The following is a 12306-nucleotide window of genomic DNA, read 5'->3' as shown; positions in this document are numbered from 1 at the left end:
CCCTGTGCTTCACAAAGAGCCAAAGTGCTGCTTTCCATTCCCTCCCCTGGAATTTATATTTCAGCTATCTCCTGGTCTCTTATTATTTCCATTGATCCCCTTCAGTTCAGGAGTCAAAAATCAGCTGCTAACACGAGAGCCAGGATGGCATCACTGGCTGGGAGGCACAGTGACATTGTGGGGATGTCACAGCACACACGGGTGACAGGGATGGAGATGGAGGCTCAGGGAATGAGAATCAAAAACAGAGCACTGCTGCCAGGGGGCTTCCAGTGAACACTGTGAGAGCAAAATAGTGACAGATGGGACACACAGCCTGGTCTGACAGTGCCTCTGAGGAAAGCAAATGGTTTCTTTGGGACTGAGGTGGAGCTCACCGAGCCCTGCAGGGGTTGGGACACTCCCAGACCTGGCCATTTCTAGCTGGGTATTTCCTGCTGTGCATGAGCTGCTCGAAAGCTGAACAGGCAGCCCAATAATCCAGAGGAATCCCTTTTCCAGTCCCAGTTCAGTCCAGGGACCTGCCTTGTGAGTCCCCTGCCACTCCTGCCCACTGCTCTCCGTGGTGGCAGCACAGGGGGACACTTTTCACCCCTTGGTGGCAACCTGAAGGAAGATGAAGAAGGAACAAAGCCCATTCCCAAACCCTCAGGGTTTTTAACAGCCCTTGGGGTGTGAGGAAAGAGGCAGAGCCACATTCCCCATCCCAGGGAATTCCAGACTAACTCTTCCTCACCTAGACAGAGACAGAGCAGCTCCACCCAGGCAATGAGGGGGGAATCCAAAGCCTCGTGCACCTTCAGATTCCTAAATTATTAAAAACTCATCCATTTGCTTTGGCTGCCAAGAACACAGAGCTGAGAGAGGCTGCTGGGCAGCAACAGCAGCCCAGAACACCAGAGGAAGGATGGGCTGGGCTGTTTCTAGGACAGCACAATGCAGTGATGGGATTCTCCTGTCAGAGGGGTGACAGACACCTGTAATCCAGCCAAGCAACTCAGATCCATGCAGAAATCTGCATTTTCCTGCTTGAGGAACAGGGGCAGCCCTGGGGGAAAGGCCCAGTGACAGCACACAGGTTAAACTGTGCTTGGGATGCAGGAGGGAGGAATCAGAGCTGAGCCCTTGGTGAGAAGATGCTCCCTTTGTTTTCTGCCCTCCAGGGAATGGTGATGTGGCTGGGACAGCAGCTCCCAATCCAGCTCTGGATAAAGCATCAAGGACCTGCAGAGTGTTTCCCCCCATCCCCACAGGCTGAGCTCCAGTGCTGGGTGACAAACCCGGAATGTTCCCATGGGAAGGGCGCCTGGGACATCCCAAAATCTGCCAGGAGACACAGCTGAACTAAAACTCCCTTTTTCTTTGGGGGTTTGGGTAAGTTTTCCAGAATGTTATGGGAGTTAAAGCACCTCCACACCTCTAAAAATCCACACTGAGGGATGATTACAAGAGCAAACAGCACGAAGCAAGAGAGAAGCATCCAAGTAGCTGGATAATAGAAATATTCAAAAGTAGGCTTGATAATTCTTAAAATAGCATTGTTTGTCCTGCATCAAAGACCATCCACTCCCCTGTGCTGTCCCAGAGAAAGAAAGTGGAGAATAAATGGAATGTATGCATTTGTAACAGAATATGTAATAGAATTAAATATTCTAATAGAATTTGTAGTAGAATATTTATAGAGCTGTTCTGACCTCAGGGTTTTCTGGACATCTGAAATGTTCACCTCAACTCAGAGCACAAGAGAGAGAATGGGGAAAGTACAAGACAAACCAAAACAAAATGCACACACACCAACAAAAAATAATCCAGCCTAGAGACTGTATGGGCTATGATAAAATAATGTTTGCCCTGAAGGTTTGAACCAGCCCATGAACACATGGCAGTACCTCAAACCTTGGCTTTCCCCCCATCTGCAAGTGTCAGAGTATGAACATTTCCCTTGCTATTGATCACCAACCTGAGAGCATCAAGCAGAGTCTCAAAAACCAGCAAAAATGAGTTAGCAGTTTTGCCACTGAGCTCTTGATGGTTTAACTGGGCTGCAGAGGGGGGGGTTCTGCCACTTGCTTTAGTTTTTACATTCTCCTCCCTGCCCCAGCTCTGTCCATGGCTGTCATCCAAACTCCAGAGCCAGCAGCACTGGAGCCCTTGGCACCTCCCTGGGCTCTCCTAACAGAGACAAACCCGTGAATAAATAACCTCAAATCCTGCCCAAACAGGTCCCCCAGTCAGGCTCAGCTTCTGCAGGCACTGGAAACCTCTCCCTGAACATTGCAGGGATTCACAGCAGCCCTGGGATCCAGAGGATGCTAAGAAAGAGCTGAAGCTGGAAAACTCTGGCACCCTGATTAATAAAGTTACACATGAACAACGTGGGGAGGGGCTGACGTCATGGGGGCAATTAAAAAAGCTCATTTAGGAGCTGCACTGCAGGACAGCAGCTGTGGGGACAAGGGACAGTGGACACCTCTGTTGCTCCAAGACTTTCAGGGTGTCACCTGCTGCCTCCACACTGAGCCAGAACCTCTGGCATGGCCAAGGCAGCTGAGCCCTGAAGCATCCCGTTATTAGGAGATTATTAATTAGCAACAACTCCTCACTCTTACTTCTGTCTAGGCTTTCTCTGGCTCCACATTCTGCCTCCTGATCACTGATGAAACATCTCCAGTACAGCAGCACTTCCTAACCCCGGCTAATTAAAGGAGCTGTCGCCAATAACAACACCAGCACTCTTCTTCAAGAAGAAAAAAACTGCTAATTATTTTTGCCTTTTAAGAACAAAATGGTATTGATGGGATCAACAGAACAGGTGAGCACAAAAGGCAGCCAGGCTTTTGTGCTTCAGGGATGTGCAGTGTCAGAGGACAGCACGGAGGAGGAATGAACAGGCTCATTTTGGATCCACTGCATCCTGGAGAGGGAGCACCCCTCACCTGCCACCTGCACAGCTCTGGGCTCAGGGGCCTCATTCCCACTCCCAGCAGCTTCCTGCAACTGTGGGAGCTCCTCTGAAGAGGGTTTAGGGTCTCTCCAATCGAATTCACCCCCCAGGGAACACAGCAGGAATTACAAAAGGTGTCCCCAGCTGCTCTGTGCCGAGGTGGGCGCCTGTGGCACCGCTCCAGGTGTGGCTGTGAGCCCTGCACCAGTGCAGCAGCAGCAGCAGCAGCAGCTCCTCGTGCATCCACATGCAATTGCAGGCCAGGGGCAGGCAGGGACGAGCTGTGCTGACCCCACAACCCCTCGGGGCGTTGGGCAGGGTTGTACCTTCTCCTCGTTGCTGATGTTCCGTGTGGAGGTTCTCCAGGTGATGGAGGGGATGGGGTCCCCTGACGCCTCGCAGGTCAGCGTGATCTGGTCCTCCAGCTCCATGGCTGTCTTGTTCTCCACATAGGTGATTTTGGGTTTGGCTGAGGAGGAGAAGGAGCCTTTGCTCAGGTGGGGCTCAGGGTGAAGCTGGTTTGTCACAGCAGTGTTTGGAACAAGCAGCACTGGGGAGAACTGTGACAATTTACTGCCAGCTGGGGAAGGAGCAGAGTGACTTTCATGAGAGCACCTCCTTGCAGAAGACCTCAAGAGCCTCTTCTGCTCATTCTCACAGCTGAGGCTCCTTTTGAGGACCCATCTGAGAGTGCACAAATGCTCAGCCCCCAGGATTACCAGCTCACTCTTCCACCTCCCTGCCGACTTTCCCTGCCCCAAATCAGCCCTTTGCTAAGCAGCTTTGTCAGGTGGCTGCACACAAGGCAGGGAGAATCCCACATTCCTCAACACTTCCAGATTCCTGGGAGGCAGGAAAGCTCCTGATTCACTCCTCCAAGCCTGAGCTCACTCACACAGAGGTGGCTTGGAGCTCACCTCACTGTCCAGGCTGCAGCAAGCCCCACTCAAGTGCTAAAACCCTTTTAACTTCAGCTTTGGTGGATCAGGGTTCAGCCTGGAAGGCCTGGAGGAGATTTCCAGCAGCCTGTGGGTCTGATCCCAGCAGCCCTGCCTGTGTTTCAGCAGAGAGGAGCTGGGATGAGTTTCCCCACGCACACACACGATGGCAGGGTGGTGCACACAGCAGCAGCTCGGGATAAACCCAGCAGGCATTAACTGGGATAAGCAGGTTCCCCCAGCTCCCAGCAGAGTCACCAACAGCCAGCTGGGCTGCCAGGGCGTGGTTACCAAAGACTTTGAGGTGGATGGTGGCATCAGCCTCGCCAGCCTTGTTCTCAGCGATGCAGATGTACTCGGCCTCGTCGCTCTTGTCCACCCTCTGGATCACCAGCTCAGAGCCATCGTAGTTGAAGCTGTATTTGTCCTCATCCTCCACCTCCTCCACGGGCTCTCCATCCCTGGGGGCACAAAGCACACGGGGCTGTGCTGGCAGAAGCGACCCAAGGCTGGCTCAGGCTTGTTCATGCAATTATTTTATAACAGAAATGATTCCACTGCAGCTCCTCGTGCTGGGAGGAACCAGCACCTTCTCCTCTCCCCATGGTCCCCAGAGCTCAGCTTGAGACCCATTCCCAACCTTTCCTGCCTCAGGGCTCTTGGCAGCTGAACTCTCACCTCCTGGAGCTGTGAGCCCACCAAAGCCACACCAAGGCACCACTCCACGCTGCCACCAGCCTTTCCTCATCACTTTGTGCTCCCAACCTTCACCAAAGGCTACAGAATTCCAGGAAAAGAGTCCCTGGAGTGGGAATCACTGCCTGCCAGGGAAATGCAGGAAGATAGGAAGGGACAGAGCTGACCTGGCTGAACCATGGGGAGCACTGAAGGAACTCCTTGCTTTGCTTTGCTTTACTGAACTGTTTTTATCTCAACCAGGTTTTTACCCTCAGATTCCCTTCCCTGGGTGTGCTCTGTGCTCCCTGCCTGACCCACAGCAGAAGGTGACTCCAGCCCCATGGTGAGACCACTCTTGTGAGAAAAATCAACGCATCCCAGTTAGAACATTCCCTTCCCAGCCCAGGGGAACGCTGCACACAGATCTTACTTTGTCCACGTGACGGTGGGCTCGGGGAAGCCATCGGCATCGCAGGCCAGGGTGACAGACTGGCTGAGGTTGGCAGTGGCATTCATGGTGCTCTGCCTGGCACGCACCGACGGAGGGACTGCAAGAGAAGAGAGCCACGGCTGAGTTGGAAAGGACAGAAGGTTTCTTTGCGTTTCTGATGGCACCAGTCACCCAAACCAGCACCAGCAGGGTTTCAGCAATGAGTCTGAGGTGTGTCCAAAGTCATCAGCACAGGGGAGAATGGGCAGTGGGTGGAGAGAAACAAAAAAACTCAGTGTGGTGGCCAAAACCTCTCGTGAGCACCACCAAGCTCAGTTCCTCACTCTAAGCTTCAGGCTCCTCAAGGTGTTTTTATCCCATGAACACCTGGCAAACCCTCAGTGCATTCCCTGCAGGTTTTCATTGCACACAGCAGAGGAAGAGGATGCTGTGAACCTGAGGCAGCACCTCCAGCAGCAGCCTGGGGGAAGGCGCTGCTCTGAGCCCCGAGCCCCTCACCGTTGACGATGACCTGGATGTCTTTGAAGTTGATCTCCCCACGGGCCAGGATCCTCCCCTCACACCTGTAGGTCCCCTCATCCGTCTTCTTGATGCCCCGGATCTGCAGGTAGTTGTTGGACAGGACGATGAAGCGCACTGCAAAGGACAAAGGGAAGGGGAGCTCACTCCAGCTTCTCCTCTGCTCGCCCCTTCTGGCCTTGGTGGAACGAAATCTCCCTCCCCACCATGAAATGGAGATGCTGCTGCAGCTGGATCTGCTTCTGCCAAGGGAAGAAACATCTGTGGGGATCAGCCAAGTGCTGTGGTTGTGCTCAGGGAGATAAACAGACCAATGCTCCCACTGACCCCTCCTGCCCAGAGCTCCAGCCTCACCACCTGTGTGCTCAGCTGGAGCCAGGGCCTGAGCCAGCCCCTCTGCCCATGGCTGTCTGCAGCATTTGGGAAGAAAGGGAAAAGTTCTTGCAAGGAGCTTTCACCCCTTTTCCTCTTAAAGGCTGGAGGGTGTCACAAATTCCAGCTTTTCTGTCTGATGGCACTTTTTTGATTTTTTTCCAGCATTCCTTGACTGATTCTGGTGCCAAAGCCTGATGGCCATTTCAGTGGGAATATGACTGCCCTGCCACTGGCAAACCACAGCACCTGGGATAACCAAATTCACATCCCATGGCCTCGTGCCAGCCACAAACTGCTTCTCCTGCCCCTTGTGACCACCAGCATTTGGTGTGGGAGGGAGATGGACATTTGACCCCGAAATGCACAAGAACCAAGCCCTTACCATCCTTTTTTAGGATGACATCCCTGCCTTTGTGCTTCCAGATGATGGTGGGGGGCAGTGAGCTGACCACGTCACACACGATCACAGCATCGTCCCCTTCCTTGAACTCCTGAGGGGTGGGAGCGTTCTTGAACATCAGCTTTTCTGGAAACAAGGAAAGGAGAAGGTCACTGCAGCTTCCTCAGCACACCTGTGGCTGTGCTCCTGCCTCCAGCCTGAGGGAAGCAGAGAAACCCCCGAATCCCCAGGAATCTCCTTGTTCCCAGAGGAGGATGAAGGTCTGAGTGAATGCACTGCCCACAGCACCCCCATTTCCAGCCCTGTGCCCACAGTGGGCTGAATTACCACTCTGAACAATCCCCAGTGCAGGGAGGGAACTTGGGACTGCTCATCCCCCAGCAGGGAGGGAGAAGCTGCTGGCAGGGCTCTGCTGAGGGCTCAGTGCAAACCCTCTGCATGCCTGGGCCTCTCTTCACTCCACACTAGAGGTGTGTGTCACCCACAGCAGCTCCTCTCTGTCACTCCTACCACAAGCACCAGAACCTTCTCCTCCCACCCCTTGCCCTCTGCCTTTCAGGATTCCAGCCCTGGGGATGCCCTGCCCATCCAATTCATCCCCTCACACCAAGAAAGAAGGCTGCATCTGAACACCCCCTTTCCTCCTCCCCCTCCAAAGCCCTTCCTAGGAAGGTTATCCCCAGTCCTGCCCCACAGACACGCAGGAGAAGCCTGTGAGGCGCTGCCTTACGGAAAATCTTGACGTTGACGGTGGCCTCGGAGTCTCCCTCCTCCAGGCTGCTGACCACACACTTGTAGATGCCGGCGTCGTCGATGTTGGCGTTGTAGATGGTGAGGGTGGAGGAGAAGTCATCGTTGCGCACCACCGAGATGCGCTGCTGGTTCGGGGTCAGCCTCTCCCCGTTCGGGGAGAACCAAGAGATGTCCTTGAACTTGGCCTCCCCTGCCACTGTGGGGGGAGCAAAGAGCCCAGTGAGCCAGCCCAGCTGGGAGTCACCCCCTGAGCACCCCCAGAGCGGGCAGGGGGAGCCCAGCAGGGGCTGGCTCATCCTCAGCTGCACAAACCTTCAGCCACCACGCACCTTGGCATAAGAAGAACTTGGATTCTCCAACGCTGATCTCCCCCTGGCTTGGAACGATGTCCACTTGGAGAGAGGCTGGGAAAGGAATAAGCACAGTTATAGAAGGGCCGTGGGCTCCAGCAAAAAACCTCTGCCAACCTCACAGTGCCCGTGGATCCCTTATTCAGTTTACAGTCCAGGATGACACCTACCTTCTGATCTGAATTGCTGGTTTGAAACATGAGAGGAAGGTTTGGAACACCAGAAGAAGGTTTTAAACAAGAGAGGAAGGTTTTGAACACCAGAGGAAGGACAGCACCCCTGCCCTCCCCATCCCCATTTACCAGCAGCCCCTCCCAGGGCACACCCACCCAGGCCCAGTGCCCTTTTCCCCCAGCAGCATCCCTGCCTCCTTCTCATTGCATAAATTATGACCCATTAGGCAGAAAATGTAATTGGATTCTGGCTCTCCTCCAGCTATAGCTTAATTCCACGGCAGATCTGTGGCCTAACAAGCCCGGGTCAAGTTGAATTTGAGGACGCCAAAATAGGCTTTGTTTGGGGAAAAAACTCTCTGTGTTTTCATGTAGTGCATGAAAATCTGAAAATCTCTCTCTCAGAGCAGCTAATTTTACCTCCAGACCACAGAGGCATTATTTCAGCTGCCAAGCACACCTGGGGTTATGAGGAACAAGCACTGCTTCAGAAATGAAAACCTGGCTGTGTGTGCCAATGGCAACATTCCTTCAAGTGCTGGGGAAACACATGGATGGGGGTCAGGTACTGAGTTTGGAGCTCCCACAGCTGAAGGAGCACTGCCTGCCCCATTAGGAAAGGACAGGAATATCAGGATTTTCTGAGCACGTTCCTTTAGCCAACAACCACCCTGACACAGCACTTCTCTCCAGAGGAAGACTGGATCCCAGCACCAAGCTCCCTGCACTTTCCTGGGTCTCCTCTCAGCAGCCTGTCCTGATAAACGCTGCTACTCCAGCCCAAAGCTCTGGGACACAGCCCCAAACCCCAAGAACCCAGCCAGGACTCAAGTGGAAGCAGAGTTTGGGAGTGCTGAGTGCTGAGTTCTGGTCACAGCCACAGGGAGGGCTGCACGTCCTGCAGGGATCCCAAAAAGGGACATGAAAGCACCCCTGGACCTCTTCACTAATGGAAAGGAGCTTGGAAAACCAGCCCCAGGAAGGGCTTTCAGAGCAGCCCTCAGCTTTCAGCTCAGCACTGGGGTGCTGCTGAAATGGCTGGGGGCTCGTTGAGATGAACAGAAATTCAGATTTCCCCCCTGGTGCACTCTGTGAATGCAGCCCCGGCTCTCTGCAGCTCTCAGGAGAGCTCTGCCTGCTGCAAAGGCAGGGACACAGCCTGGGCTTGTCAATGCCTTTCATTCCATCCTCAGGTGATTCCTGCTCCAGCCAGGAAGGAGAAGAAAAGCTCTGTGGAAAGCATTGAACTCTCCATCACCCCGAATTCAGCGTCTTTAGGCCGGTGTGTGCCACATCAGCTGCACAGAACAGGAGGAAACTACACAGCCAGGGAATACCTCGCTGGAAACACAGCCAGAAGGGCCAGGCAGGAGATCTGAGCCCAGGCAGCAACACCCAGCTCTCAGATTCTCCTGCTTTTGCTGCTCAGCTCCTTTTGTGCATTGAAGTGCTAGGTGGATTTTCAAGAGAATGAAACCTGGAAACCACCCCTGGGAAGGCAAAACTTTTAGAAAGGAGAGGAAGAAGGAGGTCCCTGGCTCTGGCTGGTTCAGGCAGTGCTCCCTCTGCTCCCCCAGCTGTACAGGTCCCATTAAATCCCATCATTATGGAACAAGGAACAGCATTTCTGCAAAGGTTGTGCAGAGGGGCAGCGATTCCTTCACTGAACATCAGCACAGCCCCTTCCCAGCGTGAAGGAGGCACAGGGGGAGCCCCCAGGGATTGCTCCTGACTCCAGAAAGGCACTTTTCAAAGCCAGGAATTGCCACGAGACGGGAACTGTGAACCCCCAGGATAAACAAACACACTTCACAGCAGCGTGCTCAGCCCAGATCAGGATGCTCAGAGGTTGATCCCAAGAGCCAATTCCCTCCCTTTTCCACTGGGACTGGGAGCTCCCAGTGCTCACCTGTGCACAAAAAGGGGAGTTCAGACACAAAACTGAGAAATCACAACATTTCTGCTCTGCCAGAGATGCCCAGGAGCAAAATTCTACCTGGCTTTTTTCCCCAGTCTCTCCCAGTGGCTTTTCCTGGTGGTTCTTTGGAGGATTTTGGATGGGCTGTGGGGCTGCCCTGGTTTGCAAACACTTCTAAGGCTTTGTCCTACAGATGGCTGGAGATGAAACCAGGGACAAAAGAGCCCAGCTGTGTTTGTCCAGCAGCTCCAGCCACAGAAACTGCAGGTAACTTCTGCAATTCAGCTGCAGGAGAAGGAAGCATCCCTTGGAATGAGTCACTTCCAGCTCATCTGTCCTTATTTCACACCGGGGAGAGCTGAGCCCCGGCTGCCTGAGCAGAAGCTGCCATTGTCACCTGGACAAACAGGTCCCCAGAACAATGGGCTGTGCCTGGAGCCTCACCAACAATCGCTCCCCACTCCTCAGCTCTGCTGCTCCGCCTGTGATCGCACTAACAAAGCCAGCACTGCTGATTTTAATCGCTGTTTAATCGTTATTTTTGCTTTGCAGTTCAGGGAAATGGGGACTATTTTTTCCACTCTTCATTTAATAGACACTGCGAGCCCATTTGTATTCTGCTTCCAACTTCAAGCAATAAAGGCCTTTTTAGCATCACATAATAACTGCATTAAAAGGCCTCTTCATAATCACACAATAACACTTTTTATAGCTCTGCCCTCCCCCATATCTTTTATCTGGTTATAAAGTTCCCCAGCCCCCAAAAAATGCTGAATAATTCCCCATTGATTAAAAAAAACAACAAAAAAAAAAACCCAACAAATTTGCTAATGCAACTTCCTGTTCATCTGTAGTTCAATATAATTAGTTTTGCATCTCAACAAAAGAAATGAGCTCAAATTAAGCTGTGATTTTGGTAATAGGCAGGGAGGCTGTGTCCCTGCTGGGCTGAGACTGAGGTTACGGCAGGAGGCTGTACCTGGGCAGTAAATAAAGTGTCCTGGGCAGCACAGAAAAGTGGGATAATTGTTGTGTGTTGGGTCTGTGGCTGCCCAATCTCCAAAGGTGACACACCAGAAAGAGGAATGTGAATGCTCACGCTGCTCTGGATCCACAGAAGGATCCACCAAAGTCCTGGAACACTAAACACACTCAGTCAAGGATTTCCCGTGGGTTCATGGAGATCATCCCCTCCCATCCTTCCCCTCCTACAGAACCCCTGCTCCTTTACAGCCCCCAGCCCCTCACCACGGAGCCCAAACGCTCCCAGATGGAGCCCTGGAAGTGGAAAAGGACAGAATTCCCTTTGGGCTCTCCTCACCCCAGTGATGTGCTCACACTGCAGCTCCTGGGTTACCTCTAAGTCCCACCAAGGGCTAAACTCGGTTCTAAGGGCTAAACCCAGTTCTAAAGAGGGAATTTGGATGGGGTTTGCCTCCAAGGGTGTCTCCAGGAGCAGGAATCCCTGTCACAGGTAACCCAGGTAACCATGCACCACCACAGCACGTCAGTGAAGCCCAGAAAAAACCCAAAACCAAAAAAAAACCATTAAAAATATTCGGGCAAATAAAGCGCAGCATGGAGGAAACTCAGCTGGGAATGAAGCTTTGGTTCCATTCTCACAGGCTGTACCTTTAATTTCGCTCATTTCTAGCAACGATTCACCAATTAAACTCAATTCCAGAAATAAAAACCATCAGGAAAGAAATATCTCCTGGATCTAATGGCCACAGCTCGTGGAGTAAGGGCGGGATTTGTCAAGCTGGTGAGCGAAGCAGATTATGGTGAAAGCCCTCAGGATTTAATACACAACAAAGGCTTAACAAGACAAAGACAAGGCTCCTGTACACGGTCACTTTATTAAAAATACGCTGACTGCTCAGGAGGAGGAGGCAGCAGCTGGGATTGATCCCAGCTGGGCTGCAGATCCAATTCCTCCCCCGTCGCCATGGCAACCGCTCCCTAAATCTGCCAGGAATTGGAGGAGGGGATTGCTGATTCCTTTGGGGAATATCAGATCTCGGAGAGGCAGGCAGGGAGCAGCAGCTCAGCACGGTGCCACGGCAGAACCAGAGCCACCCGCAGGGGAGGAACAGCCCAAAATGAAGCCACCTCTGCCCAGCTGGTGGCCCTGGATGTGGGGGATGCTCCTCACCCGCAGTGATGTGAGGAAGGCACACAGGGAGCATCCCCTGCCCTGTCCCAGTCCCAGCTCCAAACACACAGGGCTCTGGGGAAGGACTGAGAGCTGGCACAGCATCCAGAGCCATGGGAGCTCTGCTCCAGCCACCCTTCTGCCTTTCAGGGGATGAAAATCCCCATTTCCAGTAAAGGAGGATGCTGGGGGTGGCAGAAGGGTAATTCACTCACTCACTGCTGTAAGAAAACCAGGCACTGCTCACTTGCAAACCAACCATAATTCCAATTATTCTATCCAATAGCACAGCCTGGGCAGGGAGGAACCTCTCTGCCCTGTGGGTCTCACCCAACACAGCCTCCAAGGGCCAGGAGGGCTCTCCCAGCCAAAATCCCAAAATCCACGTGCACCCATCCATCTCTGCCCTCCCGCAGATCCCTGGGGACTATTCCAAAGTGCACCGTGCCAGGGAAAGATGTGCTTGGCTAAGCAGCTGCAATCAGGGGCCCAGGCAGCTGTGGCAGCACAAAAACACAGGCAGAAAATTCGGAGATGTTTCTCCTCTGCTTCATTTCAGTCAGAATTATTCTGCCTCTGAACAAAGTGACATGTCCAAGCTGATGCAGGGAATCTGCGCAGGGAAAAGGGAATAATTCCAATTATGTCCACG

The 12306-nt window shown here is 53.0% G+C and overlaps 1 protein-coding gene across 10 annotated transcripts in view; it reads right to left on the bottom strand.

Annotated features, from left to right (window-relative positions):
- The window catches only part of NCAM1 (neural cell adhesion molecule 1), an 84527-nt gene that overhangs the window by 36004 nt on the left and 36217 nt on the right, over window positions 1–12306 (bottom strand). For all 10 annotated transcript variants that reach the window (XM_058857079.1, XM_058857086.1, XM_058857078.1 and 7 more), the window contains exons 2-8: window positions 7388–7462; window positions 7036–7254; window positions 6288–6431; window positions 5510–5647; window positions 4991–5108; window positions 4174–4343; window positions 3271–3413 (exon numbers count right to left, since the gene is read on the bottom strand). In XM_058857079.1, the coding sequence (XP_058713062.1) occupies window positions 3271–3413; window positions 4174–4343; window positions 4991–5108; window positions 5510–5647; window positions 6288–6431; window positions 7036–7254; window positions 7388–7462 (1007 nt within the window). The remainder of the gene's footprint in view (window positions 1–3270; window positions 3414–4173; window positions 4344–4990; window positions 5109–5509; window positions 5648–6287; window positions 6432–7035; window positions 7255–7387; window positions 7463–12306) is intronic.

The sequence above is a fragment of the Poecile atricapillus genome, chromosome 25 (assembly GCF_030490865.1).
Source record: "Poecile atricapillus isolate bPoeAtr1 chromosome 25, bPoeAtr1.hap1, whole genome shotgun sequence".
In the NCBI taxonomy this organism is placed as follows: Eukaryota; Metazoa; Chordata; class Aves; order Passeriformes; family Paridae; genus Poecile; species Poecile atricapillus.
This window is presented reverse-complemented; position numbering and strand designations above follow the sequence as displayed.